General features: G+C 38.9%; 4 protein-coding genes across 5 annotated transcripts; 2 read left to right on the top strand and 2 right to left on the bottom strand.

Moving 5' to 3' along the window:
- The first annotated feature begins 2,450 nt into the window (after nucleotides 1-2,450).
- LOC124642168 lies at nucleotides 2,451-3,681 on the top strand. Its single transcript, XM_047180482.1, has 2 exons — nucleotides 2,451-2,949; nucleotides 3,662-3,681. Exons 1-2 carry the CDS (start codon nucleotides 2,451-2,453, stop codon nucleotides 3,679-3,681), a joined length of 519 nt encoding a protein of 172 aa, XP_047036438.1.
- A 423-nt stretch (nucleotides 3,682-4,104) lies between these two features.
- On the top strand, nucleotides 4,105-6,093 carry LOC124642210. Its single transcript, XM_047180520.1, has 4 exons — nucleotides 4,105-4,122; nucleotides 4,673-4,795; nucleotides 5,346-5,534; nucleotides 5,911-6,093. The coding sequence occupies exons 1-4, from the start codon at nucleotides 4,105-4,107 to the stop codon at nucleotides 6,091-6,093; spliced, it is 513 nt and encodes a 170-aa protein (XP_047036476.1).
- Nucleotides 6,094-6,771: 678 nt separating this feature from the next.
- On the bottom strand, nucleotides 6,772-12,253 carry LOC124642167. Its single transcript, XM_047180481.1, has 7 exons — nucleotides 11,977-12,253; nucleotides 10,341-10,482; nucleotides 9,952-10,005; nucleotides 9,549-9,636; nucleotides 8,711-8,833; nucleotides 7,806-7,961; nucleotides 6,772-6,983 (listed from the first exon to the last, which is right to left on the bottom strand). The coding sequence occupies exons 1-7, from the start codon at nucleotides 12,251-12,253 to the stop codon at nucleotides 6,831-6,833; spliced, it is 993 nt and encodes a 330-aa protein (XP_047036437.1). The 3' UTR covers nucleotides 6,772-6,830.
- Nucleotides 12,254-13,890: 1,637 nt separating this feature from the next.
- Nucleotides 13,891-18,402, bottom strand: LOC124642337. 2 transcript variants are annotated; one of them, XM_047180725.1, is made up of 6 exons: nucleotides 18,019-18,402; nucleotides 17,671-17,727; nucleotides 17,513-17,600; nucleotides 16,698-16,820; nucleotides 16,038-16,193; nucleotides 13,891-14,102 (listed from the first exon to the last, which is right to left on the bottom strand). In XM_047180725.1, exons 1-6 carry the CDS (start codon nucleotides 18,078-18,080, stop codon nucleotides 14,025-14,027), a joined length of 564 nt encoding a protein of 187 aa, XP_047036681.1. In that variant the 5' UTR covers nucleotides 18,081-18,402; the 3' UTR covers nucleotides 13,891-14,024. The 2 variants fall into 2 exon arrangements, with proteins under 2 accessions (XP_047036681.1, XP_047036680.1); XM_047180724.1 differs by lacking the exon at nucleotides 17,671-17,727 and having other exon boundaries at nucleotides 18,019-18,174.
- Between the last annotated feature and the right edge of the window lie 8,049 nt (nucleotides 18,403-26,451).

Here is a 26,451-nt window from a genome sequence, read left to right as displayed (position 1 = left end):
GATACGTTCTCTGTCTCGATGAGAAATAAATTGCTGTTTTATTTTCATTTCTCATCAGCTCTTTCAATCTTTATGATCCCTTAAACAGAAACTGCTAACGGAAAAATAGAAACGTCGAAATACTATACATACTGAAAATATAAGGCAGGAATTACAATAATTATAACTTTATGTAGCTCATCATCAACCTCCGAGCCTTTTCCCCAACTATGTTGAGGTATACTTCCAGTCTAACCGAATGTAGCTGAATAGCAGTGTTTTACAAGGAGCGACTACCCTATTTGACCTCCTCAACCCAGTTACCCGGGCAACCTAACTACCAGATCTATTAACGAAATAGGACTAAAATATATTCACATTTAAAAATTTGTTATTTCAATTTTAGGGTAAGTATATCAACTGTGACAACATAAGAATGAAAAAAACCCAAGATATTGACAGTAGTACCACGGGTAGTTTTTTCTTGCCCGTGGTACTACCAGACCGCTTGGTAGTGCTACGGGAAGAAAATTTTGCCCGTACGACCTTTATAAGGTCATCTGTCCACCTTGTTGATGGACGTCCTACGCTGCGCTTGCTAGTCCGTAGTCTCCACTCCAACACTTTTTGACCCCATCGGCTATCTGCTCTGCGAGCAATATGGCCTGCCCATTGCCACTTCAACTTGCTAAACCCGTGGGCTATATCGGTGACTTTAGTTCGTCTACGGATCCCCTCATTTCGGATTCGATCACGTAGAGAAACTCCGAGCATAGCCCTTTCCATAGCTCGTTGAGCGACTTTGAGCTTGGAGATTAGGCCGATAGTGAGAGACCACGATTCGGTGCCGTAAGTCATTACAGGTAACACAAATTGGTTGAAGACTTTCGTCTTGAAAAATTTAAACTATCTAAACTATATTTACAAAATTAAATTATTACCTACAACTAAAAATCTACAAACTACAATAAAAATAATAAAAGGAATAAAAAACAGCCGTCGAACGTCGAAGTACTCTTCCGCATCGCTGTCCCCCGAAAACGTGCCCAGAAGACTGACCGCATTGCCTTACGTTGAATGGCATTGCTAATTCTTTGTCATAAGAACAAGTGTCACGTGAAGCGTTGACAAGCTATGTCCTTGAACAGCGCCCGAGAACTAGGGACCCATGATCCGAGCTCCAAACGGCTCAAAAGTATAATTCCCAATAAGGTTACTGCTTGCGCGGCTTGATGGTTTCTGCAGAAGTAGCAGCCGCACCAGCATGGCGCCAGGGTGTCGACGCACGTTTCGTATCTCACCAAGGGCCTACCCAACTTCCATAGCAACATCGTCATGCCATCAGGCCTCTTTCCATTGTCACGTACCAGTCCAATAGGCTAACACGGCTGGTACGCCGGCGGTGGAAAGAGCACGACGCATAATGTCGTTAATGGTGCTCGAGGCTGTCTACAGCTTCACCGCAATGGCAGCGATGCGATGCAACACAGGAAGCACCTAATCGTAAACATGTAGCGATAGTTAGAATATATGTCAATGTTTAAGGTACGTTGGAAGCGGTCTGGCGACTACCAACTGCCAACCGCACGTGCCTTGACTACATGGCATGGGTCTCACTCGAAAGTTTTTAGCGCGAATTTTTTTAAATATTGATTTCTGACACTTAGGTCAGGTTCCCACTACGCCGGACCGGCAGATCTGCCGCGCCGGTAAATCTGCCGGAAGGGCTAGTGGCTGTACAATTTATATGAATTGCCGGCAGAACGACCGGGCCAAACATTTGTTCTGGGCAAATACATTCTCTGAAACTTGTATCTCGTACTCTTATGTCTAGTCGTCCCAGTAAATCATCAAAAGTGGTTGCTGTCATTCGAAAATAATTGAAGAACTTTCATTCGTCTCTTCTAAGTTTACCCATTAGTGTTTCAAATGTTCCAAGTGAAAATCTTTCCCGTAAAATAGGGTGTACCCAATGTTTTCTTTTGCCTTCTATTAAGATATCACCACAACACAACAATTTCGTCGTCCATTTTAAGCGCAGGTCCAAATTCAACTGAGGTACTGTCTGAATACCTTCCGGTATCCGATGTAATGTGAACACTCTGTCCGGTGTCCGGTTTTCGGCAGATCTGCCGGTCCAGTGCAGTCGGAACACGGCCTTAGGCGAATATTAGACATTTAAATAAAACTACTTTTCCGGATTTTATCGCGGTTATAATATTATTATTTTTTTATAATTTAGTCATGTTCTCTTAGTGATTCTGAACCACACATTTTTTTTTGCGCACTGCTTAAAAAAATATCCTGTATAAAGGTTTTACGATCTTGGCGGTGCACTCAATCTGTGCCTCAAAAGATGCTCAAAAGCAAGCGCAAACCTCAAAATTCAATTTGACAATGGTCTACATCTCTATAACAGTGAAGAGCAACCACGTCATAAAGAATTAAATGTAAATCAATGTAAATACATAATGAGTAATCAAAATGCAAATATCACTATAAGCAATGATGACACACAACATGAAGAAGATACGCAACCTGGTGGAAATCTTAATTCGATAACTAACACAGATGAATATGCTATTGACGAAAACAATGATAATATGGGTCCCGAAGAAAAAGGAATCCGATATCGGAAAAGCAACGAATCACAAAGAGAAATCAATGACGATGCGTATGGATTTAAAGTTAAACATAAAAAAGATCACAACGACAGTGTCGGTGCTTATTTAATATCTGAATTCAGTGGTCTTAAGGCACAAAGCGAAGTCAAACACGATGGAACAGAGAAGTTACCTAAACATAAAGAAATTGATATGACAGGATTCATTCATAAATATATCGATGAAAGAAAAAGGGAAGAAGGAAACAAACCATACGTTTTTTTTAAAGATGTCGTATGGGTTCAGTTTATGGGAAGTGAAACTATGCCAGAAAACAAAGTTCTCATGACCTACGAACCAGAAACACGTAACTATACTGTTAAAGGAATGTTCGTTAGGCTACTGTTCATGCATTTCTTTACGTTCGCTATTGCAACGTTTTTTTTTATCTAGTAAGTTTCTCCGAAATAATTCACTATAGCCACCACTAGCCGTTTTGCTGCAGTTACATCCGCGTCTTGTGGGAACTACTGCCCGTAGGGGAATAAAATATAGCCTAAATAAACCTACTAAAATATAGCCTAACCTAGTATATATAATAAATATAGCATATAGTAATGGCACTCAACATTGTAGCTATCTATGAGTGGAAGAATTTTGGAAATCAGCCCAGTGATTCCAAAAATTACCCCCAACATACAATCTTACAAATTTATATATTTTAGTACAGATGTCGACGAAAGCATACTATGCTTCAAAAGTCACGCTAATTTAATCAAAATTGGACCATTCGTTTGAGCGTAGAGAAGTACCAAACATACATTCACGCTGTGTTACCTACCTGTCCAAATAATATTAACTTCCGTGGCTTCACCCCTGACCCGAGGAATCTACTCTCCGTACCGGATCTTTAGTACATAGTTATTCTCATGTATAAGCTATATTATATTAAACATCCGTTCAGTAGTTTTTGAGTAAAAGAGTATCCTAACATCTTTCCAACACACTTCTAATATTACGTAGTATAATGTTAAGTGTGACTACATTTGGTACGATCTATTTTCCATTATCATTTTCAGTGATATCAGAGAAGGATTGATTCTTTATGGTCACTTGATCTGCTTGCCTTTCCTGTAAGTACTGTTAGATTTTCAATTGATGATATCCCAAAGCTGGTTGCACTGTGGACATAGACACAGACCTGTGGAACGAATTGGAGAAGGTACTACTAATAGAAATTCTCCACTCAAGGATAATACTGAAGGGGAAAACAAGATTTTGTAATAACTAAAATCTATTGGTTGTCCTTTTTCGCTCTTGTTCTTTTCATCTTCTCCGTTACGCTCTCAATGCTTCAACACAAATAGTCAAAACATGCAAATTACTTGAGCTGTTTTGATGTACGAAACATAAAGTCAGTTTATTCGTAATTTTAATATTTTCTTCTTTCAGTGCGATATTTGTTTTTTTAGTTGTTGTGACTGCGTGTTTTCGCATATGTCGAAACGCTTGCTGCACTTGCATGGCTGGTACCTTTGCCGTAAGCAATATTTTAATCATTTATTTATCGTATAATTACATTTTTAAATATTAATTATAAAAATAAACATAAAAAAGAATGTTATGTCCCACCGGCATCGGGAACATGGTTAAAGCTAAAAGCGGTCCCCAACAGGGCCAAGGTCCGCCGGGGCTGCGGGATTGTTCGAAAGAGTTACCTCGGTCCTGTTACATAAAAGGCCTACGGAGGAACACAATGGATTTTAGTAAGCAGGAGTCTGACACTCCCTCACCGCTGCTAACCCACAGTGGGAGGTCATTTGGTGATTTTTGCCATCATTAAAAAAACCTACCGGTGGTCAGCGCTCCATAACGAGAATCTCTATAGGTGTAACAACTAAAGGCCCAATGCAATGGCAATGTAAAATTCGCTACTAGAGACTGCACAATACGCAGTCAGAACTTAAACAAAACACCGTTGCGAGTACGCCAGACATCATGTATTGTATGTAATACATAGCTGACCTCAGTATAACAATGTTTATCAGACGTGAACTGTAATCGGCATTTTAATAATATTTTATTTTCAGGTTTTGTTCCTGTCCTTTTTTTATAGCGCCCTTGGAGGATATTTGGGAAAAAGAATATTTATATTCAATAATGTTGCTTTGTTTATTTCGGATATATTTCTTATATTCATTTTGTGTGGAGAAGTGAGTACATACTATTTGTGTAAATTAATTACCCAGCTAAAAAAGAAGGGGGGCTAACGACCGACTGGTGGCGGTATTACCACGCTACATCAAGTAGGATATTGAATACCTAGCACAAAGATGGGCAGCAGCATCTCCGAAGCTAAAAAATCCCACACTGCGCTCACTAACAGGCATGCCCAGCGCGGTAAGTATGGCCAAATCTCCCAACTTGGAGGAGGCCTTTGCCACCAGTGGAAGTTTTTGGCTGCGACGATCCAAAAGGGGTTTTAAGTTAGTTAGTTACAGCCTATTTATCGTCCCATTGCTAAGCACAGGCCTCCTCTCACATGAAGAAAGATTGAGCGTTATTCACCACGCTTGCTTAATGCGGATTGGCGATTTCAGACTATATAGTCCAGGTTTCCTCGAGATGTTTTCCTTCTCATCATCATCATCGTCATCTAAGATAGACAGTACATAAAAACCCACTCATACACGCGAGGTTGGTGCTTTACCCACCACGACTCTAAAAGGGATTCTAAACAAGGCTATTAATTCTTTGTTTCAGTTCGACTTCACCACTAAGGGGGCGTATGTTTTAGCGATAGGATCAGTATTAGCAGGACTATTACTTTGCATCCCGGTAATGGAGTTCGGAGCCCAAAATAACGTATACTATTGGGCCTCCGACGAATTTCCTCAAGAGAATGTCTTCTCCTACCTTATTACTGTTATTTTCTCGGTTATTACAGCCATGGTACGTACAATCCTATAGTACTTAAGGCTATAGGCTAAGTCCTATTCATGATAAACAGTTACATTGCACAATGTAGTTCTGAGAAAACTTCTTCATGACTTGAAATCTAATTTGCGACCTTCCAAATTTTTATTTAAAATTCTTGGTACCTAATATGAATGTAAATTTAATCAACTTTATATTTGCATTTTACTTAAAAACTATTCAATTAAACAAACCTAAAACTAAAAGGCATCAAAAAATTCGTCCCCATCGCTGTCGACTGGGAGCGTGCCCAAGAGGCTGGCAGCATTACCTCGTTGGATCGCCCTGCTTATCCTTTGTCCGAAGTGATAGCCAGCCGGATCACGAAAAATTATTCTAAAAATAATTTCAGGTTGAAATAGCTGAATTACAACTCTTACTCAGCGGCGACTGGGTGGAACTCGGTGAGAGCGATTATTCGTTTGGTGCATACCTCATGTTTGTGTCTCTGGTCGACTATCCCATTCGATTCAGTAGGAAGAAAGGCTGGCTCGACAGTTGTAACCCAAATGCAGGCGATGATGATGAAGAATAATTGTGAAGGTAATGACAAACGGCAAGATAAGTAATCTAAAGATTGCTTACTATTCTCGGTCTTAGCCGAAGTAGCAGAAGAGGGTGATGCTTTTTAACGTTATATACCTAGTTTTTTCATTGAAGATAAGTTTAATGAAAGAGATTAATTTACACATTTTTATTAACTAGGAATGAAATAAATATAAAATATTGACGTATTTTTTATTATTTTACAAGACTAGACAGCCGTGATTACTTTTCTAAAATAGTAAACTTCAACCAACTAAGTAGAAGTACATGTAACGTCAGTTCTCAATCAACAAACAATAGAATCCAAAAGAATATGTTACAAACTTTAAATAATAAAAAAAGCTATAAAACTGACAAAATACAAGTTCAAAAAACAATATTTTGAATTTCACATCTACATATAGGACTCCTGACCCAGCTGATCAAATAATATTAAAAAACCCTTACTACACTGTTGTTTGCAATCTCTTTTTAGACTGCAGTTGTCCAAAGTTGGTACAAAATGAGTATGGAAACCAACCTTCCCCAAATATCACATCTGATGGGACCCAAGGTTTCATCTGTATGGCACACGTATTACCCGATAATCTCTTCATATTTTCCATTATAGATACATATAATATAAATAGCCTGACGTAAATTATACAGAAATAAATAAATATTAAAAACCCCATCTATAAAATTTTGCTGTTCCAAAGTTACACTAACAAGTTCTTCTGAAATATGTCATGAATCATCAATTATGCCTAATATCTGTACCAAGCGTAGGAATATATCGACTATAGACGTATAAAGCATGAAAGCGCCCAAAGCGTAGTCATCTTCACTCAACTCCACTGTTCTGCCTCCGAGTATCATTTGCAGTTCCATGATTAGTATCTGAAAAATATCAAAACTTCATCATTTGCCTTTTCACAACTATTTTGCCTCGTTGGTCTAGTGGTGTAAAGCGCGACTGCTACGATTGAAGTCTCGGGTTCGATTCCCGGGTCAGACCGAAATCGCGTCCGCCGGGGCTGCGGGATTGTTCGAAAGTGTCACCGCAGCCCTGTTACATACAAGGCCTGCGAAGGAACACGATGGATTTTTAGTCAGTAAAAGTCTGACATTCCCTCACCGCTGCCTACAGCGGGAGGTGTCATTTGTTGATATAAACTTTCACAAGAAGCCCGTAGTCTGTAAGTTGGTGATTGATTAACTCGTGCATCGGAGAGCACGTTAATGTTGGTCCTGCGTCTGATCTCTCTTCGGTCGCGTCGGATTGCCGTCGGCTATGAGAGCCCATCGGGCTATGAGAGTGAAGGAATAGTGAGTGCACCTATGTCTGCGCATATGCTTGTGTAGGTACTATAATATGTATGTGCTGCGCAGCTGGCTGATCTTCTATATGAGAAGTTTTATTTTGGGACATTCAGTCGTCCTGGTAGCAGTTGAATAACTGTTCTGTGCATAGAACACCTGACTATCTGACTGGGTTGAGGCCTGTTACCCAAGCCAATGGAGACCTTTCTGATACTGGTTGTCAGACTTCACGGCTATTGAGTGTCAAAGAGGTATAAGTTGTATCCTACAGACAAGACTCATGCCACTAGACTTCAGTGACAAAAAAGCGTTTTACAAAAAAAAAAATGTCAGGGAATCGGGTCGAAACGCCAAAGAAACGAAAAAGTGAAATAAATCGAATGAAAAATAATAACTTACCACAACATTCAAGAGAGTGCCAATGACGAGTATAGCTAATACCAGAGGAGTGAACCTGGTACCTGTCACTAACATTGTGATACTTATTATCATAACTATAACACCGAATGCCACGGATATCACAATCACATATAACAAAAATCTTGTGAAGTCAAACTGAAGACAAAATATATTATTGAGAAAATGTAAAATAAAAGTCACAAAGAATATATCAAATGTTTGATTTAAATAAAACTAGGTACTACGATTATATTAATATTATTTAATCAGTCTGCCCGTGACCATGGATGCTGTAAAGGATCCGAAACGTCGGGCTTAAACAATATTAAAATAACCGCGATAAAATCCGTGTAAGTAGTTTTATTTAAATGTCTAATATTAGCGTAAGTGTCAGAAATCATTATGTTAAATTGTTGATTTTCTTTAGAAATTTTAAAAAGCTGTTAATGATGGAGAATGAGTAAAGATGTGAGATGAGCAAAGATGCCATTAAGCAGGTAGTCCCGGCGCCTTTTTCTAGGGCGAATTACGGTAGGAGTGACCATAACACTCAGTTACAAGTCGTTCGTACACTCAGTTACAAGAAAGCGTATGAGGGCGCAGCTAGTAACGTATTTCGTCGGCTCTACTCTTTTAGAAGATTTTCTGTTATGACATCTCCGCTCTTCAATTGTTCTGCATGATACGAATACAATAAAATCGAAGGAGATATAGTTATCGGCACGAATCTTGAGCTCTGACCTTCAAGTGAAGTGAGACGCGGGGGCGGGCTAAAGCGGTGATTGGCCCGCAGTGCATTGCGTCATAGCCGTCACTCGAGATTGGTTCTTTGCTAAAAAATCACTTCTGCGCAGATGTAGGTCAGAGCTCAAGATTCGTGCCGATAACTATATTGCAATACTTACTCTTGTGCATGCCAAACATACGCATACAATAACAGTCACTATCGTAGCCAACAAGGCCAGCAATACGATCTGGGTTCTGTATCTTATAGTAACGTATGCCGCTATGAGACTCATGAAACTAACCTGAAAATTGGACAAAAGTTTACAGAGCCATTTTGAAAAGTTCTATTTATTCGTGAAACAAAATGTTCCTTATGGTAGAAATTCTTTTTGTGAACGCATACAATTTTCCTGAAATCTTTGCTTTGATGAGAGGCAACGTGCGCATATATGCGGTAGGCGGCTAAGTAGCCTAACCTCCTCACTCAGAGACATTTAATGGTTACTTAAGTCATTCCTTAGTGAAGGATTTGTATGACATTCCGTCACTAAGGAGTGACTTGTGTATATATAAATGTCTCTGAGTGGGGAGGCTAGAGTTACAGCATCGTAATTTAACTAACAAGAGTAACGTTTATGCCACGCATGCAGTTAGACTAACATAACAGATAGGATGAGTTTCAAATATTTAATTATATTTATTTATTTTTTAATCTGACAACTAAAAAATCTATAAAGTTAGGAACAATAACAATATCTATCTAAACCTAATGTTAGTATACACACTATCATAATTTTAAAATGAATAGCATTTATAGTTATCGGCACGGATATTGAGCTCTCGGCGGAAGAGTGGGGATCGCTTTGCGCACTGTACACATAAGGCAATAAACCAATAAATCGCTTCTGCGCAGGTGAAGGTCAGGGCTCAATATCCGTGCCGATGATTGCAAGGAAGATGACCAAGCACATATTTTATTAATTCCCATAAAATGGCATAAAATATGAGAAAACTTACCGCAAGAAATAAACAAACGAAATTACAAGGCGGCACTCTCGTACATTGACTGCACATCATAGCGTAATTTAGGCTTAACATACCTACCCTGAAATAAGATCTTCTTTCAGTTGATAATTGATATAAGTATCTTTAAATTCAAAGCTCAATAAATTGATACTGGGTTCTTTACGTTGTTTAGAAGAGAGTACCTAATAACTTTAATCTTAGGAAAATACCATGCAGCTCATTGAAGAAAAAAATCGAATAATGAATTATATTATAAACTGACTTCCGCGACTGTTTTCAACTATCTCTGAGAACTAACATAAACCCTATTTTATAAATGGGTTATCCGATTCTGAAAGATTTTTTCAAAGTTCTTGAGATTACATACTCATTCAAGTGATATAGATATGCTTACATTCCAATAATCATAAAAAACATCCCATAACGCATATATAATCGCTTTGCATCCCTGAAAATAATTAATGAATTAATATACGTCGAGTCATTTAAACTCTCACTACCGCGGTTCATAAAATACAAGCCACAACAACAAACAGACGGTCAGCAAATGGAAGTCTTACAGCCAGTTTCTTCATCAAAAGTAAAAGTCAAAGTAATCTATTATGACATTACTTTGGCTTTTACTTTTGATGAAGAAACTGGCTGTTACTAATGTAAGACTTCGTAGGCCATCTGACGTAGATCAATTAGGGATAGAATTTTTACATCAGCTCTAATTTCAATCTGTAATTGCAAAACAACGGTTAGATAGGTAAAGATATCCACAGTAAGGCTAATACTCACGTCAAGTATACGAAAGCAACAAAACCAGCAGTTAGGATCAACATAAACAGTACTATAGAAAAAACTATTCGGACAAAAAAGTTTCTATCCGGGTCATAGTCCAAAGGGATACCGTCCATTGGTATCTGATTGCCTTGAGCAACTGGAAACAACATAAAAGTGATCTTAGATTCATAGAAGAAAGATCTTCATCCACATATTAAATCATAATTATATAATAAAATATAATTATATAATAGAGTATGTAGGTACATATTGGTGCTGCTCCTAATCTCTCTCCGGTGGTGTCGGATTGCGGTCCCATCAGGCTATGAGAGTGAAGGAATACTGAGCGCACCTTTGTCTGCGCAAATGCTTGTGCACTATAATATGTCCTGCGAAGCTGTCTGAACTCCTTATATGAGAACAGCCGACATCGTCACAGCCGTGGCCGACAATCGGGTAGGAGCCAATTTAATGACAAATATTGAAAACTTGGCAATACACCATAATCTTAAGTATGTATATTACTGTAAAATCCCGAACTATGGTAAATCCTAAGTTTTTCCAGTAAAACCTAAGATGTAACCTAAGATAAATGTAAGAATTTATTATAAAGATACGATTTATTCGGACTTCTACCATTTCAAATGAATACATGCTAGGTTTTACCAATGTGGACTGGTAAATGTTAAAATACAAAACATGTCATAACGTGCTCAGCGCAACGACTCGTACTTGTAGTAACAAGTGCAATGTTTTATTTAGGTACCTTTACCGACGTCAAAAATCATCAAATGACCCCTCCCGCTGTGGGTTAGCAGCGGTGAGGGAGTGTCAGACTCTTACTGACTAAAAACCGTCGTGTTCCGTCATAGGCCTTTTATGTACCAGGGCCGCGGTATCTCTTTCGAACAACCCGCAGCCCCGGCAGGCCTTGGCCCTGCTGGGCCCCGCTGGGGTTGCTGACATCTCTTTGAGGAGCGCGTGGAACAACGCGCGCCGTCGACACGGGTCAGTAGACAGAGGGACGATGAGCCACCCGAACTCACCGCCCACAGACCCACGCTTATTTAGGTACCTTGCCTATTAATCAATGACATTTGATTGGCTTTTATACTTCTAAACCAAATAATAAGAAAAATTATTAATAAGTTAGACTAGCTTATGTAAGCATTATGTTTGTATTTCGTTGTTAAATTCCAAATAGAGAACTACTGATTCAGTTAGATAGATATGATAGAGATTGAGATATTCAGAGATATACGTTATGTGTTTTTTCAAAATAATTTAAATAAGTTGGTCCTAGTCTGTACTTATTACTATCATATGATATCTTTATAGTACTATGAACCTGTTTTGTCTAATATGTAGTTCATGAAATAATTAAGAATTACTCTTTATTTATTCCTAAAATCAACATCTTCCAGCTGACAGTGGTAAAATCTGGCACATACTGAACTAGAATGGTAAAAGCTCGAAAAACTCGTCGTATTTTTAGAAATAATCACATTTACCAACTCATGTCTGTAAATCCTAAGACTTATATTCAAATCTTAAGATTAACTGTTGTTCGAGGTTTTACAGTAAGATGTATACTAAATTCACATAACGGTTTGATTACTGCCTATATAACTGGTTCTTATTCATAACTTACAATTGAACTGCACCCAGTAATGAGGAGGCTTAACAACTGGATGTTTGCCCGTTAACTGTCCTTGAGCCATCTCTTTCGCAATATTTACATCAAGGATTGTCATTTTATCCACATTGATAACTTTATCATTGGCTCCGTGCTTTTGCCTTGCGTTATCATCATTTCTAACTTCACCAAGTTCCACAGTAGTCAAGTTGTTATCTAAAGTTTCAGTTTTGGTGGTTTTGTCTTCATTTTCGGAAGCATGGCTTTCTTTGCTGGATGTGTTACTGCTCATTTATGATTCAACAATTTATCATGTCACTTCGATTTATCAATTCTTATACAAAATATTGAAAATAGTGTTGAAATATTTTGAAAAGTCACAACAATGACGGAATAGAATCCATAAATTCCAAAAGTTGTCAAAAATTTATTCTTTTGTCATTGAAACCAGCAGAGACAATGCTAGAAAGGTTTTACAAAAATAGCTATTGGTCAAAACCAGTCAGTTACTGGACAATCCTAACACATGAACCAATTTCGTGAATATATCAAGTATGGATGTATAAATAAGAAATGCTGCAAGAGCGTAATCAGATTCGCTCAACTCTATTGTTTTACCCCCTAAAACCATTTGAAGTTCCATCGTGAGTAGCTGCAAGGAAATTGAATAATCCATTAAAAAAATTCTGTTGTCAAAAATTAATTATTTCAATAGGTATTTCAATACTTTATTGCACTCCGTGATCTCGTGATGGTTTAAGTCCATTTGAGTATTCCGAAGGAGTACATCAGGACTGGCATGACCCAACCATTAAAGGCGCGAACCTTGTTGCCGCCCGATAAGGAACTTTTTCGAACCTTATTCAGGCGGCCAAAGAAACGCTCCCGTAATGACTGTTTCATGACAGCCACATTGATGCCTAACCCTCCGCCATACCCAGGTATTTATATGTATCGTTTGCGGAGAGTGATCTCAGGTTTATAGAATCTGAGAGTTGTACTCCCTCAGATTCCTCAATTTCTTTATTTTATTAATTTGTATATTAGCTTCTGCCAGCGACTTCGTCCGCCTTAGACTCGGACTTTGTGCAAAGAGTTAAACGTGTTATTCTGAGCCAATCATAAAAAATAGACATATACTGTCATGGTACATTTTTTACATAATTAATTTTAAGGAGAACATTTCGTCATACATTGTTTCTGTGTATCTTTAACCATTGAGGCTGCACACGCACCGGAAGCATAAAAAATGGAGTAACTTATCCCGTTTTCCCAACATTTACCTTCACTGCTCTGCTCCTATTGATCGTAGCGTGATGAAAAGTATCCTATGCTGCCCAGGAGTATGTCTGTCTGTATGTTCGTTATGGAAACAAAAACTACTTGTAGGATTTCAACGAAACTTGGTACAATGATTTTTCATACTCCTGGGCAGGTTGTAGGATACTTTTCATCACGCTACGTTCAATAGGAGCAAAGCAGTGATGTGAAATGTTGGGAAAACGGGAGAAATTACTCCATTTTTTAAGCTTCTGTCGCGTGTGAAGCCTTTGTGGTTAAAGCCAAGTAGTAATAGGCTAGGCACGCATAGATTTAGATACTTGGATAGGCTGGTGATTATTTTTTCCTGTCTTTGCACAAAGTCCAAATCTAACGCGGACGAAGTCGCTGGAAGAAGCTAGTATTATAATAAAGTCCATCACAATAGCTTAACTAAAAGAAACTATTTCCAATACTTAGCCATAAGTCGAAGTACCCAGTTTTTTTTCAAAAAACCCTTTCCTTAGAATTGATAAATTTCAAAAATATCAAGAAAATACGAAACATGGCATTCCAAAGTCTCCCATGAAAATTTTGTTTGGTGTTTTTAATGAGACAAATTCTTCTACGCTTTTTAGCTACATTAAAAAAAACACAAGTTCATTCGAATCTTTTATTAAAACCATAATTTTCAAATAAAGTACAGTTTTTTTTTTTTTTTATTTCCATTCAACATTAAATTTCTTTGGAACGCCGAAATTTCGTTCACTGCCAATTTTCCTGCTTTTCAGTCAGAAGTGATGTCAATCAGAATCGGTGTGGTCATAATAATTTTCGATGATTTTGCAGACACCGCCTTTATTGAAATTTTTGAGTTCCATCTGGGTATAACAATAATTTGATTATTTATGTGCTGAAAGTGATTAAGACCAAGTACTTCGGCTAGGCTAGGAAAGAGAGCTTCATTTCACTATTGTGGTGGATCCTCTACCTTTAAGGTAGAATTCCGTGCATCGCGCGACTGTCGCAGCCACGCGCGGCCTACGAATGTCGTCGTGGCCCGCGAAAATGTATGGCACCTCTGCCGAGGCCCGCGACAGACGCGCGTGGCCTTTTTTTTTTTTTTTTTTTTGTTGTCGCTGGGTAAAAAATGCTATTACGCATGCCCTTCCCGTCGGGGGACGGGAGAGGGGTATGTGGGACTCCCCGGTAACGACGTTCCCGGTATACCCACTAAAAAGGCCCAGCGGCACTCCGACCTCGCCTGAGAGGAGGGGGTCTGGGAATCTATGGCATCCAGTCCCCCACCGGCGATTGCCCGCCTTACGGCAGGCCCCTCATTTCTCCCCCTAGTGGGGAGGGGTCCCTATGATGGCCGGAGCACAAGGGGCGATCCTTGTAATACAGGCGGTGGCACCCCCGCGCCTGTCGCCCGCTGATCACCCCCCGGGGCGGATGGGGACGGACGTTGTGTTCGCCGTCTTCCACCCCTTCTTCGTCTGCGGAGCGGTGCTGCGAGAGGGTCGTTCTCCCGCAAGCGCTCTGCCGCCTCCTTCTGTGACATGACGTCCTCACAGAAGGAGGCTACCGCGTCCCATGCCTCCTCACTTCCCAGCATGGCACCAATCACACTGGGGAGCGAGAGGTCATCCCCGACCACTGCCACCAGGGTGCGGCGGGGTTCAGCCCACGATGGGCACACCTCCAGTGTGTGCTCTGCCGTATCCAACTCGGCTTCACAATGGTGGCACTTTGGGGTCTCCTCCCTCCCAATTCGGTGCAGGTATGCTCCAAAGCAGCCATGCCCGGACAGCACCTGCGCCAGATGCATCGAGAGGCAGCCATGCCGCCGATCGAGCCATCCATCCAGGACAGGCCCGATGGCATCCAGCGTCCGGCGGCCGAACGTTGACGAGGCAAGGTCCTCGGCCCAGACGCGCGTGGCCTACGAATTTCGTAAGCCGCGCGCGGCATTGTCTTGAAATTAGTAGATTTTGATCGTCCGTTCCCTCTAGTCGAAGTGCTAATTGATATCCTTGAAGAAGAGGAGGATGACGTGCTGCTGTGGCTGTATTATGAAAATAGATGACCCTATCTTTTAAAAGTAGAAATGAAGAAGGATACTACCAAATACTGATTCAAAAGCATTTGTATTGTAATGAAAACAAAAGGAAGTTTTGCCGACTAAATAAAAAACAATTCAATTCTGGTTTTACTAAGATTCTATAGATGTTAATATTAAGCGCTAGACCATGTTGAGATGCGTACGGCCGCGAGCGGCTCACAAAATACGTCGGCCGCGCGCGACTGTCGCGGTTCTCGGCAGCGGTGTCATACATTTTCATAGGTTGACTATTGTCACAAGCGAACGACGACAGTCGTAGGCCGCGCGCGGCTGCGACAGTCGCGATCCACGAAATTCTACCTTTACTATTAATTTGACATAGCATATGGTATATTGCTTGCGTATGACTGACCCATTTATTTTTTAATAATCATTTGGACATTCTCAGCTGAATCCGGTTAGACTGGAAGCCGACCCCAACATGATTGGGAAAAAGGCTCGGAGGATGATGATTTGGACATTTATTTCAAAGTTGATACTCATTTCAAGGCGGTATATGGCACTGGACTAAACTCGTGTTTAAAGTTAGAAATATCATCATGGACCTGCCTGCCTTCATTCGAATAGGACTTTTAGGTTCGACAAAGCAGTTCGTTTTTTCTACTACACTGCTCTATCTGATATCATTACACAGGTTCTTTATAGCCATACCACCTTTTACAAATATCCACGGTATATTAATATTACTCACCACAATTTGTATAAAAGTCCCTACAGACAATACAACAATGATCACGGGTTTCATGAAAGTACCCGTTAGCACCAGCGTGACAAGTACTATTATGGCAAGCACAGAAAAGGCTGTGACAATTGCGATTATATACAGCATGTAGCTTGTGAAGTCAAACTGAAACGAAAGATACACAATTAAAGTAATTGCTGCCTGAATTTAGGTACATAATTCTTTGCAAAATTCAGAAAATAAAATAAAAACCGGCCAAGTGCGAGTCGGACTCGCACACGAAGGGTTTCGTACCATTATTTATAAAACGGACAAAAAATCACGTTTGATGTATGGGAGCCCCCCTATATCTTTAATGAATTCTAGTTTTCAGTATTTGTTGTTATAGCGGCAACAAAAATACATAATCTGTGAAAATTTTAGCTCTCTTACTATCACGGTTCATGAGATACAGCCTGGTGACAGACGGACGGACGGACAGAGGAGCGAAAACAATAGGGTCCCGATTTACCCTTTGGGTACGGTACCCTAAAAAGGTGCTTGTAAATAATCATAAAATGCAGATCAGATCATGCTGCCGTCCTTTAATTTGGCCAACATGATTATAAAACAGTCAAACAAAATTATTTAACGCCATTCCAAAAGGAAAGATTTAAAGCCCCAACTTACACTTGAAAAAGCCAGAAGAACGCAAACCAATACAACTGTGGTAGTAGCAATTACTGCATACAATATAATTTCAGTTCGATAGTGACATGTTACTCTCGCTGCGAATACACTCATTGAAGCTGTCTGAAAAGAAGGAAAGGATTATGTTAAGCAAATCATATTCACCAATCATATATTACAAAAGCAGAAACAACCGACAGCACATTGAAATCAAATGTGGCAAACTTGAAGAAAAATCTACGTAGGATTCTTTAATTATTCTTCATCGCTTCTTTAGCTGACTAGACAATTATTATCTCCCTTCAACCCGATGGTTGACTGGTGGAAAAATGCCTTGTGGCATTAAGTCCGCCAATGTACCATTTTAGTACATCCCTACTAATATTATAAATGCGAAAGTAACTGTGTCTGTCTGTCTGTTACACTTTCACGAATCCACTGAACAAATTTTAATAAAATTTTGTACAGAGATAGAGTTGACCTTGAGAAAGAACATAGGATAGTTTTTATCCCGGACTTTTGAAGAATTCTCTTGGAAACGCGATATAACCAAACTCTACGCGGGCGAAGCCGCGGGCGGGAATAAATGATGTAAATAAATGAATAAATATTCCTTTAGCATCATGATTAATTCAACATGCATGATACTTATTAATGTTTTAGGTTATATTCTCTCCGAACCTCCATATGTCTAGTTTACAGAATCACTCTGACTAAAATACATACATACTACTTTTAGCTATGCACGGGAAACATTTTCCTTAGAATGTGGGAGAAATCGAAGAATGATAGAAGCTAGTTTTTTATAAACTCACCGCCAAAGCCAAGCAAACGAAGTTACAGGGAGGACGTCTCGCGCATGGTGAACACATCATAGCACAATTCACTATAATCAGGACTACCCTGCAACCAAATGTAAACTTTACACACAAAGCTAGGGTTCTTATCTTTCTTGTCACATCGACCAACTTACATTGCTGGAAAAAGTATAAGCCATCCACACCTTTCGAAAAAGTCCTTCACTTCGGGTCTGCAAGAAGGAAAACCATTTTCCAACGTCTTTGTATAACCAATGTAAATGAATAATATCAAAAGGCCTTTGTAGTTAGTCCATAGGCCAGAATTTCTAAATAATGTCTCTTATATTTTAAGTCTTGATGAAGAAACTCGTCACATTTACAGAGGTACGCAAACAACAAGACATGTAAATGTCCATATTAATTCAGACACCAAAGATTCGAATTTAAAACCTAAACTGTTCACAATACGAAAACCTAAATAAACAATTACAACAAAGGGTTACCGTCATAAAGATACTTACATCGTCAAAACGATTGCAAGGAAAGCAGCAGTGGCAAGTAACATTAACAGCACCAGTCCCATTACAAGACGAACGAAAGAGTTACGAGATCCAGGATCGTAAAGCAAAGGCCCTCCTCCATCATACCCAAATGCTCCTTGGTACCCACCGTCGCCGTGAGGGTATGGGTTACCTTGATTCGGATATTGACCTTGGTTTGGATTTTCACCGTGGTTTGCAGTTTGTCCTCGATGATAATATCCTGAACCTGGCCCTAGAATACGAAAAAATAATAAAAAATATTCAAAGCGTCTTTGTATGTCCAGGTTGTCAAAGTTAACAATGCAATCACTCTTATAAGGTATCGTGTTAGCAAGAATGGCAGTGGCAATAGACAGTATTTCGTCATTGTGGTAGGTTTAAATCAATCAGGAATTAAAATGACCCACTGAAAGAAATAGCAAGAAAAACCATTTACCATACTGAGTCCATATTGTTTGCTGTGGCTGCGGCACTGGCTGCTGCTGACGCCACAGCTGGCTTGTGTACCTCGAGTAATCCGGAGGTTGGCGTTGCGGAGGCCCAAACAAGTAATCATACACGCCCAGTATTGTATACTTTCGCCTCTTGGCCCTCTGGCTTGTCACATGCAACTTTAGCTCCGGCACGGCTACTAATCTATCATCTGCATTATCATCAGCTGGTTCCTCTTGACTATTTTCAATATCGATACATAATAAAGTACTATTTGCAGCTATTTTTAACGGTCCCGGCTTAACTGTTTCTTTTTGTTTGACCAGATCCATATCAGGGGCAGTATTAGAGTCTTCTTGTTCATTAAAATGACTGTTCGCATTTGCAGTTTCATTTTCTGTACTTGTGGTTTTACGGAGCACCAAATCACTCATAAATTATACAAAAAGAAAATTATAAATACAAAACTGCACCATGAGCGATAAATGAAAATGACTTTTTATTTTTTCAGAAGCAATATTTAAAGGCATTTTTTTTCGAATCCACCAAGAAGTTTCTGCGAGAATGTGACGAAGTTTTTTATCTTTTTTTACTGGACTTGCTATTTTTGGTGGGTTTGCCCGCGGCCCGAGGTAACTTCTTCCTAGCACTGCGTAACCTTACCACATAATTGTTCTTTATCTATATCTATATGGACACCTTTTATTATATCCATTAGAGAGGTAAACCAATCCATTTACCCACTCAACTAACAGTCCTTTATCACTATTATCAAGTACGCTATCATTTTTCATATTTTTTCACGAATACCCATATTCCATCTTAGAGGCTGGATGTTCGAGAGCAATTATTTTATCGAATAACTTCTATTAATGTTTACGGAATCTGGTCCTTATTAAGGCGACGAATTGGTAAACAATAATTCCATAACCGGCACGCGCATTTAAGGGGCCAAGAGGGGACGGAGCGTCTGAGCGGGGCGAGGATTACAATGCGCGCGCTAGCTTATAACTAAAAGTCGTAAGCGACAAAATGATTTTGTAATTTTATTATTTAGAAATGATTATTTGATAAAAAGTCCTTCCACAATTTTAAAGAGTATGTATATACTCAACTACTAAAAAAGTTAAGAGGCTTAAATCGGTCCCGTTTGTCCATAATATGTGAATCTCTTTTTAAAAAGAGGTATGTTTGATATATTTTTCTCTGATATAAAAGTTACCTAATCATGTTTTGAAGTCTAACAAAATAAGGTTTATATCATGAACTTTCAGGTAACCAAGTTGTATTTTGATTCGTTTTGTATTTACTGAGAAAAATTGAGATCCTTGGCGCCAAAATTTCCAATTCGTCCTCTTAAGTTGTGGCGTTGTGCAATGCGATTAGGCGTCTTAAGGGTTGGACCACATCTGGCAGCACGGAATCGCATTTATTCCGCCTGTGCTATCACGTGCTGCAGTATGCTGCCGCTGCGAACTATGCGTCAGCATACTGTGAACTGGTGAAAGGATGCGTTAGAGTTAGAATGCTATCGAGCGCTTCAGCGTTCCGGAGTCTCCCTGCCGACCATTGCATTTTGTCCGTGATGCCGATCGCCTCGAGGATTCCGCTGCGTGCTATCCACTCAAGCGTCCAAGCCGCGCAGTGATTCTCGGCCCACCTGTCCGCGCATGAAATGTCAATTGCTTTTTTACGACCAAGCGAGACTCTCTCAACAAAAACGATTACTACTGAAAAACTACAATAGCTAGATTCGAATAAAAAATACTCACGGAAAGCTAAAAGAACGTAAAATTTAATTTGATTAAAAGTAAATTACTTTAATTAATATTATAGGATGATAATAAAGTATAAAGTTGAGGATATCAAAAAAAATATCGTAATTTTTTTTTATTCCGAGTTTTATAAGAAAAATATAGTGATTACTGGTAACAATGTTTTTTTATTATATTATATAGTACAGGATATACTCTTTAAAATGATACCAATATCTTAATATAAGTAATTAGTTTTCTGTCATGAAAAAATAAACAAAGTTAAGTGTTTCTCAAGCGGTCACTGGGCCTCGGGCGACGTAAAAATGTGACAAGATGGCCGCCCGGCTAATAGCGTGTTCACACGACGACGTTGTTTTAATGAAACACGCATATTACTGTTCGGTATGTTTATAGAGCAAACATGTTTACTTTTATATAATTTTATTACATATAATTTTTTATTATGTTAAATAGAAAAAAAGAAAGCGGTTATTGGTATTACAGTAAAATAAATACACTGTAAAACTGTAATTTTAGGTATTTTTCATTCTTTGATATTGAAAAACGAAAACTAAATAAACATGCCGTCACCTATAAGTAGATACATAAACAAAGCCAAAAGCCACAAAACATTCCCAAATTGATCATAAAACGCTCCGTGTGAACAAACCATTATTTACGTTGTAAGTAGATCAGTCCAAGGGGAGTCGGATCACCAACACTAAAATCATGAATAACGTCTTAACATTTTAATCATTATAGACCCCATCTCAATGTATTTCGTTTGTAAATGGCCATTAACGTGCTAATAGTGAACGATTCTCGTATATTTTGCATTTATTTAACAAAAATAACCAATTAGAATACACTGTAAACAATAGAAAAGTATCAAACGATGATCGTGTAGTGATCGTATAACTTTTCCACCTAAATTATACTATGTAAACGTTTTGAAATTGTCGTAATAATACATATTTCGTAAAGGAAATTTCTTCACGTTTATTTTGATATAAAATAACAATCTAAATAAGGTATAAAACAAGAAACTTACCACATTTTTGTCAAGAGCTCCACACACAAAAAAGTCACTTGTCAAAAACGACGAACTGTCACTTCAATATATTTTTTAATAAATCGAATGTTGCCATTGCACAGAAAAAATCACAACTCACGGATGACAAATTTAATAACGCGCCATCTAGTATCAATCAACTATATTAATACCACCTGGCTATAGCGCTGTACACGTTTAAACTGAACGATGTCGTTCGGATACTGTAGTCACCATGAACGCTTAAGGCAAGAATTTTTTTGGTGATTGTTATCACCTCGAACGCTTGAGTGGCTATCGCATTATGCTTTCTGTCTCGGTCTAGCAAATGGCAATTCTATGTGACAGAAAGAGAAAGAGCGACGGAAAAAGGCGATTCCGTTCTGCCAGATGAGGTCCAACCCTAAACCTATACCGTCATTGGAATACTTAGTTGGTGAAGTTGCTCTATTGAGGTATAAAAAACTGGTACTCAGCTACATCCGATTGGACTGAAAACCAACCATAACATAGTGGTAAAATGAATAAGCAGATGAGGGATCAAAAAATAATTTACAAAATCAGTATTATATTATGTGCGATTATTCGAAATCTGTCCCAAAATCCACGAAGGCCTTTCAATATTGATAATGCGATTCGTAAATTATAGTTTGCGGAAAAAAGGTCAAGAATGACTGCAGTGAAATGAAAAACCTTCGGTTAGAGCATTACTTTCAAGAGGATTATATTTTCAGGAAAGTTGTGCGTCCTCGGGGGAAATTGCTACAATCCGAACGGCATCCGTAAGCCATAGTTCTCTTAAAGTATTTTGGATTTCTTTGTGTTGGAAATTCTATAGGTACTAAGAATGTATTTTAATGATTTTCTATGTCTATTCTTTTTATGGTTGTATGTATTAAAAAACCATACGTTTAAGTAGCAATCGATAATTTCCTAATGGTCTCTGCACACAGCGGGCGCGGCGCGGCGGGACGGGACGGCGACGCGACACAATGTACTAGATCGTCGCGTCGCGTCGCGCCGAGCGGGACGGCTCTGTGTGGCGGCCTCCGTAATATCTAGTACATTACAACTGCTCAGCGTCACGTCGCCGTCCCGTCCCGCCGCGCCGCGCCCGCTGTGTGCAGAGACCTTTAGTAGCCTTTTCGAAAATATATCTTTTGCTTTATTGTTTTGTATGCGTAATTTATCAATGCACATTGCCATAGTAAGAGTCAGCGGCTTACGCATACAAACACAATATACACGTATTAAGACACAAGTGTGGCTTTCGTGAGAATGAAACAGTTTTACAATCGAATCCAATTATCTAATTTCAAAGATATTAAACTAAACTAACGCAATAGAAATTGTAATTGAAATAATAATAGGGAATTTGAGCGTAAACAGTATTAAGTAGTAAATTGAAAGGGACGAGCCCTAAACTCCTTGGGCGACCGTTAAAGACAATCCTATTACTGCTATTGAGGCACAAACTGTTTGGCCTACATTTCTGTTTGGTTCACACAAAGACGTTATAATTTTAGCCTGTGTAATGCCCAACAAAAATCCTAACTAAGATGTAGATGTATTACATCAATGTGAATGAGGATTATTTTGTTTTTTTTTTATTTTTTTATTGACCCACTTCCAATGTGGGTGAGTGAGCCAGTGTCAGACTCTTTAACAACCAAAACCCACCAAGATCCTTCTGGAGACTTTTCTGTACCTGTGTGTGTATATTAACGAAGATACCTAATCTTTGAGCTAGTTCAATAGGCAACGCTTATATCTCCCTCTAGAGAAGGTCTTGAGAATCAAAGTTTTTGGACACAACTTTCATTTCACTATAGTTATCGGCGCGAATCTTGTGCTCTGACCTACATCTGCGCAGAAGTGATTTATTAGCAAAGAACCAATCCCGAGTGACGGCTATGACGCTATGCACTGCGGGCCAATCACCACTTTAGCCCACTCCCGCGCCTCACTTCATACCACAAAAGAGACCCAATACATTACTTCTGCGCAGATGTAGGTCAGATCTCAGGATTCGTGCCGATAACTATACACAGAATTAAGTAAAACAAAGACACCAGTAAAACAGCAAAAGTTTCTCACTGCACAAATCATAATAATATCTATCTCCATATTATTAACAGTTGGGAGCTCAACGATAATACTTCTCACTACATACATTAGGTTCTACTTAAGGCTGTTCACAGATATAACTCGGAATATAAATCAAATGTAGCTGAGTGAGCACTTGGCCCTTTATTAGTTCGCCGTTCGTTGTCCGTACTCCGGCCTCAATTCCCCAGCTATTTGTGACACAGATTAAAATAGAGCAGTTGAACAATAGTAATAAACCAATCATTCAAATACAAGTATTAAAAAACCGGCAAAGTGCGAGTCGGACGAAGGGCCAGCACCAGAGCAAAAAAATCACGTCTGTTGTATGGGAGCCCCCCAAAATATTTATTTTATTTGAGTTTTCAGTATTTGTTGTTATAGCGGCAACACATTGTTTTTGCAAAGTCTCTTCTTCTGAACAACATCTTTACCTGACGAGTTTTTACGTCTTTCAACCATAATGCCAATATTCTTTGCAGTAGTTACGGGTATCCAGAAGCCAGAAAGTTTGACAACTAGGCTTATATAGAGGCCAAGAGTAGGTTGAGGAAGTATGATAGGCCATAGCTCTATGTAAAACACTGTACTCAGCTGCATTCCTAACTAAAAGCCGATGCCAACATAATTGGGAAAAGGCTAGGCAGATAATATTCAATAGCATAGTATGCGTCTATGTATGAGCATATTACAGCAGATTTATTTATATTGAAGTAGATTTATTTATACTGAATCAGTCTACTGAATTGATTAGCCTGTGTCTCGCCGAAGAGTTTGTAACGTTTAATGAATTTGCGCCTTATGCAATCGCAGGGGCGTGCCTAGCACGATACTAATGTTGGCTCTTTGTAGGGACAGCATAACATTATATAAGGTGCTTTAATATTACCTGCCAGGACTTGAATGGGGGGTAGTATTGCGTTTATAGATTACAATGCTGAAGAAATTTCGTTCCCCGGAACAGTCAATTCAATTTGAGACAGTAAACAAGTTAAATTAACATTGGCTCTACTCTGCATAACGTGGTTCACAAATTACGCGCGTAGTGTTGCTACGTCAATGAAAACAACTGCTATCTCTTTCTATCCGTTCTGCAAGAGTGGCAACGCGCAACTCTACTGGATGGTTTTAAACTAATAAATTAAGTCAAAATACGTTATTTTTTGTATGAAAAAAAATATGACAAATAATCAATTATTTATCTTTACTATTGTAATCTATAAACGCAATACTACCCTCCATTCAAGTCCTGGCAGGTAATATTAAAGCACCTTATACTTATAGTTCTTTATTACACATTTCTTTATATCACACCTTATCTATTAAAGAGCTGAAAGATAAAAGAAGCTTTCATAAATAAATAAATGCGCTCTACAGACATGTTTTATCAGATGAGTTCCTGATATTCAACCAAACAAACCTTGGATGAATCTTAAGTTACTAGTCCATATATTTGTTTTTGAAGAATAAATATTAATGTAGACTTTTCGAAGAAAAAGTTAATCATGAGGCAGCAAAAGCATCTTAAGATGTATCTGTTGGTTACAAATTGAACTTGGGTGTAATCGCGAGATCAAGATATTCGGACTATAGAAGAGCGGTACCAGGGTCATTCATCGGAATGCCAACATGATGGCGGACTACTGTTGGAGCATCAAAAACAGCCCTAGTGAACCGAATCAAAATTCTTCTAAAGGGTTTACAGACACTTTTGATAACGGTACGTAACAAATTGTAATGCACCTCACACACGGGCCATCGCATCAGTCCGACTCACAAACAGCAGGGATGGCTGCGATCCATTGCCCATGATCACTTGTTCCAAACCAACTAAACTGTTTGGAATGCACCACCAAACGGCCAGCTGTTTCTCTCTGGAATACCTAAATCATTTTGATAGAAGACTGTTTAGGATAGAGTAGTACAATTTTGGAGGTAAGTAACAGCTGCTCGGAGCAATCGATCGTAGGATTGAGCAATGCTTGGCTCGGTCGGTCCGACGATGGATGATCACGGTTTTTATAAGGCACGTTATATAGGTGTGTCCTGACGGCCATTTGGCAATCGTTACTGGTAACCAGAACATCTCACAAAAAGTAAAAGTTAAGTACCCTTGTACAACTTTCAATTATACATATGGGTATCCCCCGATTATCAAGCTAAAGAATTACCAAAATCATTCCCTAATATAGGTTCAAACAACTTAAACCATAATCAAACTCTAAAAGCCATTAATAAAACAGAATCCTCTGTCTATCCACAAATCAGCAGACCACATATTTAAGGTGACTTTAAGTGGCTGCCAATAAATCTAGCTGAGTCGAGCATTGGTAAAAATAAAGGCGGCTACACGTGACAAACGGATGGCGGGCCCGACGGCCGCCGACGACAAAACGAAGATTTACTTGCGTGCAACCTGCACGGACAAATAGAATAGGAGACCTGTGGAGACTGGTTTTGTGTTAAAGTTTTTAATTTTGGCTATACAGATAAGATATGGTCTATCTAATGAAGAGGATATTTTTGTTTGTACCGTAACGTACCCGAAATAGCAGAAGCGTGCCTTTTTTACGAAACCGGCTGTGTCCATAAAAGGTACCTAAGCTTGGAAAAATTATGGTGTCTATTTGGGTTGCCGAGCATGACAAATAAATTGTACCATGACTGTGTTTCTTACATTATTTTATAAAACGAAAATAATTATTATATATAATTTTTAACTACCTACATTAATTGTCATGTCTGTTAAAAACAGAAGATTTTTTTTATATATTTACCAATAACACTGCAAGATCATCAATATAAAAACCGACTCCACATCATACTCTATCCACAAATTGATCTCTGTAACTCTAATTGCTATAGACAGGTGCGAGGTGCACCCGCAGTATTCCTAACTGAGACAGAATAAGCGCTCCCCTTGAGAGACAGCTCAGTTGTACCGACAACAAGTAGCACCGTAATATCCTCGAAAAGGACTTACTTCTCTAAAGACTGAAATGACTTTTCTTGTAGTTTTAAGAGGTAAGTAAATGTTTATATTTGTAGCTAAAATCTGTTATTTTA

This window comes from Helicoverpa zea, chromosome 24, assembly GCF_022581195.2.
Source record: "Helicoverpa zea isolate HzStark_Cry1AcR chromosome 24, ilHelZeax1.1, whole genome shotgun sequence".
Classification (NCBI taxonomy): Eukaryota; Metazoa; Arthropoda; class Insecta; order Lepidoptera; family Noctuidae; genus Helicoverpa; species Helicoverpa zea.
The sequence above is the reverse complement of the archived record's forward strand: the minus strand, read 5'-3'. Positions and strand labels throughout refer to the sequence as shown.